Source organism: Sceloporus occidentalis, unplaced genomic scaffold (genome assembly GCF_023333645.1).
Source record: "Sceloporus occidentalis isolate IW3139 unplaced genomic scaffold, rSceOcc1.0.p SCAF_72, whole genome shotgun sequence".
NCBI classification, from domain to species: Eukaryota; Metazoa; Chordata; class Lepidosauria; order Squamata; family Phrynosomatidae; genus Sceloporus; species Sceloporus occidentalis.
Window position 1 is genome coordinate 2,303,025 of NW_028317052.1, and position 8,678 is coordinate 2,311,702.

The 8,678-nt window shown below is 44.9% G+C and overlaps 1 protein-coding gene across 1 annotated transcript in view; it reads right to left on the reverse strand.

The window, feature by feature from the left end:
- The window catches only part of LOC149286081 (protein phosphatase Slingshot homolog 2-like), a 32,610-nt gene extending 25,908 nt beyond the window's left edge, over positions 1 to 6,702 (reverse strand). The window contains exon 1 of the mRNA XM_089494417.1: positions 6,575 to 6,702. Coding sequence (XP_089350543.1) covers positions 6,575 to 6,702 — 128 coding nt within the window. The remainder of the gene's footprint in view (positions 1 to 6,574) is intronic.
- Between the last annotated feature and the right edge of the window lie 1,976 nt (positions 6,703 to 8,678).

The window sequence follows — 8,678 nt, forward strand, 5'->3', positions numbered from 1 at the left end:
ATTTCATACAGCTGTGTATCCTGTATGACGCAAAAATAATCTGCTAACAGGCAACAAGTCACATTTATCACGGTGTACGAGCTTACTGATTGACGAGGTTAACCCTTAAAACCCAACACTTATCTGAACAATGGTCTCCTCGGGAATGATGGTCTAAAGAGGCAACTTACACATGATGTGGAATAAAATGCACAGATGTTACTCTGCTACAGGAGACACAAAGCAGTCCCTGCAGCCGGTACAGACCCGGACGAGGAAAGCCTAGCTGGAAAAAACAAATGTCATCCCTTAGTCACCAACCTGCTGAGTCCCCATTATTACACTATTCACATGCAGGAACAATAGCTGGAAACAGGCTGAAAACAGACACTTGCAGGAGAAGTCTAACAGCTGGAGGCTTTCACGTCTCCTAACCCTACTTCAGCAAATTTCACAGCAGAAAAAAAAAACACTTTATACCTCAGGCAACAGATGAGCTTACACACCAAAGGGACCCAGAGAAACCGGGAACATGAAGAAGATAAAGCAATGGCCAAACTCGCTGGGGTAAACACTACAAGCCTGCCACGGGAAATGTTATTGTATTTAAACCATGACTTAAATGTGTGCCTGCGCATGGACAGGAGTAAACCTCGAGATTCCACTTACCATACAACGCTACGGATCAGGGCCGCTGGAAAGAGCAAGCTCTCAAACTCAGACATCCATAAAACCACAAGCGAGTCAACTGGTTCCGTGCCCTTTCAGTAGCTAAATAGCAAGCGGGTGAACGGCGCTCAGGAGGCAGGCTGAACGGCGCTCAGGAGGCAGGCTGAACGGCGCTCAGGAGGCAGGCTGAACGGCGCTCAGGAGGCAGGCTGAACGGCGCTCAGGAGGCAGGCTGAACGGCGAAGATTTTCACTAAAAGAAGATTCTAAACATCGACAAAGTTCTAACACAGTCAAGAATGAATACATAATGTGGTAAGAAGACATAAGAACATTGTCAATGTGTTCAATTACACCAAACTCCACTGTATCTCTTCACAACGTACAAGACAATAAAGATTTTTTTCTTTCCCAAAAGAAACAAAAAAGGCATTGTTCAGACACTAAAGAGTCTCCACAGTTCACAGCGACGGACGGGTCTTCAAGTGGAATCTGAAACGTGGGTTGGAGTGTTGGACAACTCAAGCTAGAGAGGGCAGTTTGTGAGCAAGTGTGAGTTGAAAAACACCCACAAGCCATTGTGCTTTGTACAGTGCCCACTCGGATTTCTGAGTATATCAACCGGCTTATTGACCACGAGACTAAGTGCTACACCGCAAGCAGCCTACTGAATCATCAGCTTCCAGATATACAGAAGTAAATGACAACTAGGATTTAAGACAAAGGAACTTTCCAAAACTTTTCTTATGAATCGTGTAGGTTCTACCCTATATGATAAGATCCAGTCCCAAGATATAAACACGCCAACCCCATACAGTGGCAGAAAGGTGATGGGTACTAAAAATAGCTTTTTTTGTTAAATGAAGTTTAAAGACTTAAAGTATTAGCCATGCCTGCTTACACTGTAATAGCGCTTTACTGGTGCCGACACAATTTCCAAGTTACCCCATGTGGGGAAATAAATAGAATGTAATTTTAAGGTTCACTTTTTCTCTTTAATAGTAACTACTTAATAACACTGCGAGGGGACCTCTGGCGACCTTGGGGGATGACAGATTTCAATTAAGTCCATACGGCCCAGCCTGCGTGGCCAGGGTCACATTTTTAAGAAAAGGAGAAAAACTTTAAAGGGATCTGACATAAATCCACAATTAAATGCTGACCCTGTTATTTAATCTACACAGCAAAGCCCTGAGAACCTTGTAGATGAACTGACCCTTTAGCAGTTCGCCCCAAAGTAGTGTAGTGGATTGCTAATAGCGGAAACATTTTTCTTATAGAAATGATCGCTAATCAGAATGTTACAAAAGGTTGGATTAAATCATCTCTATTCATGCAGGAGGCTCTTCTGTGAAATCACAGTGAGACGCACCAGTCGGGATGCTCAGATACCATCACATCATGGCGGAGTATTAGGGAGTCTTCTACATACTATGTTCTCCAGAACTTCCTTTTAACCCTGAGAGACGGTTCCTAGGTAGGGTCATGACATGTAAATTAGGCAATTAGCCTCTAAACGTCTCCATCTTCCAGCCTGAACGAATAGATGGAAGAAGGGACTACACACAGGTCTGTTAACAAAGAACCTTAATTATGACTGTCACATAATCACTGGAAACGGTTCAGAAAGCTATTGATGACTTATCCACCATGAAATAACGTCAGTATGTTTGGTGTGTGTTGCTTACAAAGGATGACCAACACATAACTACAATCACTTTCCATATTGCATGGTAACAGAAGACATCCGGGAGACAGCAGGGCTGGGCGTTATAAGTAAAGCGTCCTTAGACCAGACCTTAAGTCAACAGGTCTCTGTAAGCTCTCGGGACACGGGAGATGACCAGGCTAATAGCGTCTCAATAGATGTCAAGTGCAAGGGAACCGACAGACAGTTTTGTTTACTTTAGCTGTGTGCCAACAACTTACGTGTCCCTCATGACAACTCAAAGTGTAAACACCAGGCCCGAGCGGAGACCGTGGGTGACTAAGAGCCGCCTAGACCTCGCACTCGAGGTAATGCCTCTCACATGAAAAACCAACTTGTTTGCTTTCAGAAGGAACCCGATTCAAACAGGCTGCGTGGAGATGCCAGTAACAGTCACCATACGTTTTTACGACCTCACAACATCCTCTTTCCTACAGCAACCACTAAACACGTCTTTGATGTGGCTCTTCAGTGTCCCGCTAATTGGTTCTATTGCACTTTGCCTGCTACACTTTCCTTATCTGCTTACGGATGACACTCTTAAATAAACAAAACCCCAAAAATCTCAAACAACCTGTGGTCCGAATCTGACAATTCTATCCAGGAAACAAACCCAAACATGTGAAGATAAGCAATATACGGCTACATGTAATTAGAATATTCTACAATGGGACCTTCATTATTCCTCCCCGTTACATTATTTCTGCCATACTGCTAACACGCGGGTTGGTTCACATAGCTTTTTGTACTGGTGGGGTGTGGAGGAAGAGAATTTCAGAATTATGATAAAAGATGCGATGGTAACGGTTTCCCTTTAGCTTAACAAGGTCTGCTATAGCAAGGTGAAAGTTTGCATACACAAAAAACAACCTAAAACGTGATTATATATATATGGCGCTATAGGGATACCGAAATAAAAATGTTTTAAGGAGCTACGGGTGCCGTCTGACGTTCACGTTACCAGCTAGGTCGTTTGTCATTTAAACAGAAACCGGTTAGTGGAACGCAGCATATTTCTTAGTTTATGAACACTCGTTCTACTGACGGAAAGATTTTGATATTATGATAAAGACTCTTGAACACAGGTATATCAAACTGACCACCTGTGAACAGGCACGGTAGCATTAACCCTTTAAAGGGAAACCATGTACAGCTTTCTGCGTGACTGCTTTGCATATCAAATTGTTTCCTCTTCTGAAATCCTCCTTTCACCTCTCCCAGCCGGAGCCGGCGACACTCCGATCGAAGACATATGTGGTTACTCAAAAGCCATTAGAGAAATGATCTGAACCGGTTAAAGAGATAACGTTTCCCATTCATACCCCAATACTGAGTGATTCGTATGTAACGGTCATTGGTTCTTGCACTGATGATACGGCCGTGATCAGTAGGCGTCACTGACTTTTTTGTCCTTCATAAAGTTTTGGAATGACGTCCTTGTGAAAGTGCTTGACCACGGGTTGCAACAGAAAGCGCGGACAGAGCATTACACAAGCCAATAGATTGCAAGCTCATGAGAGCAGAGCCGTGTCCTCCTTCTGTACCAGCGTGTGATAATGCCATTGTGATTAAAATTATCCATTTTACTGTCCCCTATAGTAACAGCGCTACAGAATCTGCTGGTGATACTATACAACGTAATTTTCGGTTCCTACACAATGCCGACTGATCGCACCTGTCACAGAGACCCCCATTTCCTGCACGGGTCAGGACGTTCTCCATTTTGCAGCTCATTCCTTTGTTAGTTATGCTACAGTTCTGACACCTCAGAGCCCATCCCACATAAAACACAGATTACCAGCAGGTGTTACCTGGATACGCGATACAGGTAACAGAAACGGAGCGCAGAGAAAACACACGTAAACAGCGCGCTCCTCCAGCGCCAGACCAGCCAACGACTCGCAGACCCACAAAACATGATGTGTCAGTGTATACGTCACCCACACATCGAATTCACCCTCTCCTTGCCGCCATTCACTCTTTGCTTACTTCCTTGACAAACCGCAAAAGGCACAACGCTCTGACCTTACAGAGATATAATAGTAATAACAACAATAATAAAACCGGCCTGTGAAAACTATCAAGTGAATAATCCCAGATATTATGGATCGGGAGCGGATCTAAAACTCCAGGGCTGCAAAGTGCTTGATAATTTATTGTGCTTTCAATCTAACACATGCTAAGCATCCCGCTATGAATTCATCACTTGTTGCAAACTCCTCGCAGCACAGAGAGGGTTAACAATAGCATCAGATGTACTGCTATTGCACTTGAGACAATGGGGGGGGGGGGGGGGCATTAAAGGCCCAGATAGTCAAGGAAAGCCGGAATCCCTATATTCTACAGCAGAAGCAGTGTTCTGTGGGTGTCAGTACACGCATGGAATAGCCTTCCAGCAGCTTTGGATATACTCATAATAGCAGGAAATGTACTATGGCACCTCGCATACACTTCTTTCAGGCAGTGAGTATACATAACGCCACCTCAATCCCACAGACGTGATTAAACGCGAGAAAAGCAAGGTCAGCTTTACCTGTCTGCTGGGAACGAAGAAGGAACATCAACAAGATACTACTGCTTTATGTATAAACACACATTATATTATATACACACACACACACAACATACACACACTCACTCACACACACACACACACTGTCCCCGTGTGCAGGAAGGAGGAAGTCTGGTGTAACAAAATTCTCAGTTAGGTAGAAAGAAAAGAAACCCCTGCCGGGCTCCACATAAACAGGAAACTGGGGACAGATAAGGACGGCCGCCGGGATGCTAGGCCGCCTGCCCTGCCGGCTTCTCTGTGCCTCAGCAATGTCACTAATGCCCAGGGAAGAGGTCAGGTCACTGGGAATGACATCAGATAACGCGGGTGACACCAAACTGCAAACAAAGGGCCGTACAGGAAACGGGAGGCTCACACATCTCTGGATCAGAAATAGAAAACTAACACGATCCGGAATTATTCAAACAAAGAAACAAAAATTCACCCAATAACATACCTCCAAAACCATCAATAAAGCAGATTTCACACGCTGCCCGTATAACACTGCTCATCCCGCTCACTCTACAAAATGTTCCCCAGATTCAGTTATGACTAACAAGCATGATGGGAGTTGTAGTCCCCAAATTACCCATTTACCCATTCTACGGTACAAACGGCATCAACAGCTTTACAGCTTTAGAAGGACTAAACTCCATTTTTACAGCTGCTATAAGGATACCCACTGCTTCATGTAATCAGATGCCCCACTCACGCTCACCGGAAAGCATTGCGGTGTTTCTGGCACTGAATGGGTTAATACAGTCCATCTGAGCAAAAGATACCAGCTGTGGTACAACACAGACACAAAAACGAGAGGAACAAAAAAAAACAAAAAACACAGTACACAGAAGTCTCATATATCCTTCCCATGCCAGAGGGGCCAGCGACACACTGATCGCAAGGGGTTAACGTGCTGCCAGAACTTCCGAAAACTGCCTGGAAGAGTTCTCAGAACTTCAGTGCGGCTCGCAGAACATCGCAAGAACACTCGCTGCACCGAGAAGACGAACCCCACGCTGGAACAAAACAGCCAATAAACTACTCGGCAACAAAAGAGACAGCCGCTAGGACTTCAGAAACATGTACACTAAAATGCAATAACCCACATACAATATATATATATATATATACACACACACACATATATATACATACTCCCGGCATAATGAATGTCACATTGCTTATTACAGCGCTTCTCAGCCTGTTTTGTTGTAAAAGGATGGAACAAGCAGATCCATTGAGTAAAGCTGTGCATTAACACTGCCTATGGCAAGAGTCCCTGAAGTGGCACAAAGGAGCAGCCCCCCAGCAGAGAAGGCATTGTGTTCTATGCTCAGAGAGAGGATGGGGCAACAGCCCATTAAGGGAAGATTATCGAATAACCCTTAAGGGCACGTAAAGCACTATACTGCGCCCAGCGGGGTCACATGCCCACAGACTTTCCCCGATCCATCAGTCAGTTAAGTGACTCGGGCTGATGGGAGTTAGAAGCCATCAGTTATTTAAATGACCCTAAAGGGTCCCCGCAGCTCCGATGCGAGCAAATCTTGCGCACACGAGTAGCATGTCTGCGGCTGGGGGATTAATCAGTCGCGTTAACCCCGTGAAGCCCGGGAAGTTGGCGAGCTCATCACGAGCCGTAAGAACACACGGTTTGATACTCACAGCTGGTTGATGGTGTTTTGAGATATAACAGCATTCTCCGAAAAGTGAGGTATCATTTTCACGCCGCAACACGCGCAGAATTCACCGCTTCCTGCCTTGCTGTCCCCGGCAGAAGTGCTCAGTGTCATCGGGACCCGGCCACTAGCGCTGCCCGCAGTGCACTCACCGCACCGGCACATCCGATCACTCCATGAGCATTAACCTGCTCCACTGACTCGAGTGAAAACGGGGGTTCGCGAGTTAAAAGGCTCTGTGTCAATCAAGGCAGTCCCGGGTGTCTGTCTGCCACCTCCTGTAAGTCAGTGCAATGACTTGTAATGAAGCTCCTTGAGGTAGCCGTGTGCTTAAAGATGTGCCTTACGGAGGGCTTTATTACACCCGAGCAAAGCCCCTAACAACCCATGCCAGCTGGAGCCCGGGTCCCATACAATACTGAGCTTCCTGCTAACCCAACTAACAGCTGCCAGCTTCCGCGCATGCGCGACTCCACATGTGTGTCCTAGCCCCGCCCCTTTCCTTCTGCCTTTATCGCCGCCCGAAGGCGGGGGCCGCCGAACAACGTGCTTCTCAAAAGCACCGCCCCTTTAACCCTCTCTGTGCCTGCTGTGAGAGCTGCCTCGACATGTTCACTGGGACCGTTAAAACATTCCACTACCTTTCAAATCCACATTTAAAGTTATTTATTGTAGTTTTTTTGCATATGCTTTGGTTATATTTAAAAGTATTTCTTTAATAAGTGTAGTCATTAATTCTTTTAGATTATTTTTATTTTTTCTCCTGTTTCCTATATCAACATTTACTGGAGAAAAAAAAATCATTAAAATCTTATGATGGGGGGGGAAATCTACATCTGATGACTAAAAGCTGATGATACATACAGTGATACTATTTCGTAAATAAAATTGAGATACATTCAGTAGGACAAAAACTTTAAACAATTGTTTTTTTAAAAACATACTAATAAAATTTAATATAAAAAATAGATAGTTCCGTTTAAAATGACATTTAAGTAAAAAAAAAAAAAAAAAAGGGCTGTCCAATTGTCCTGGGCCGGCCATCTTTAAGAAGGCCACTCACCGTTAGTATAAATTACTTCAAATGTAAAAACATTAGTAAATGTTCCAATGGAATGGTCTACGTGGTGGAATGACGTTAACGGATATATAGATATATTTGGATGTTGGTGAAGTTTGACGGTTACACTGCGTCTCTGTGGCTGATCTTGGAGAAACCATACAGTCTCACAGGAAAGTTCTGAAAAATTAACCAAACCCCCCAATGTTTGGCTGCTTTCGGGTAACAGGGCGGTTATTCGGGGGCTCCGTGATAACACGTTACTGATGTTTCTGTGGGCGGTGAGTGGATTAGATCCTTTTAGTAAATTTAGTAAGCCGGTACCATTATCCCTGTAAAGGCTGTTTAATTACAGGAGACTATTGGATTGTTTCATAAACTGCCTGCTGTGGAGAGGGGGGAGGGAGACAGATAGGAGGGCTGTGTTCTTCTTATCTAAAAGAGCACTGTCCAGCAATATCCGGCCCTTAGGCTGCACTCCTTCATTACCGGAGTCCACCCCGTCCATAGGGGACAGAAACATACACAGCCGCAAACACCTGCATCCGTGTATTAATGTAAAATCAGTAGGCACAACACTAGTTTAGGCGATATCACCGGAGAACGGTGCTCTCTGCCCTGTCTCATAGGGGTCTACTTAATAAAGAGAGAGCTGTGGTTTCAACTCCTCCATTGTTCATTGCGAAGGGCCAACAATGGCAGGTTTCTCCAGCGGACCAGGCCCTGTATAATGTATTATTCAATGGGTGAGGAGACTGAGGAAATCTTGCGGATAATTATACATTATACAGGCCCTGCCAAGCTGTTCCAGCAGCAGAAGCTCAATGGGGATGGTCCTTCCTCATAGATCGTGAAGTCAAGGAGCTGAGACACAACTCTCCCGTAGACTCATTAGAATGAATGAACCCCAGACAGGGCTCCGCCATCACACCCACCTCAATGCATATGGCAGCTGACTGGCCCCAGTTTTGTGACTTCCCCCTTGAAAAAGAATGGAAGGATTCATCAAAATCCAAACCATGCTGGAAAA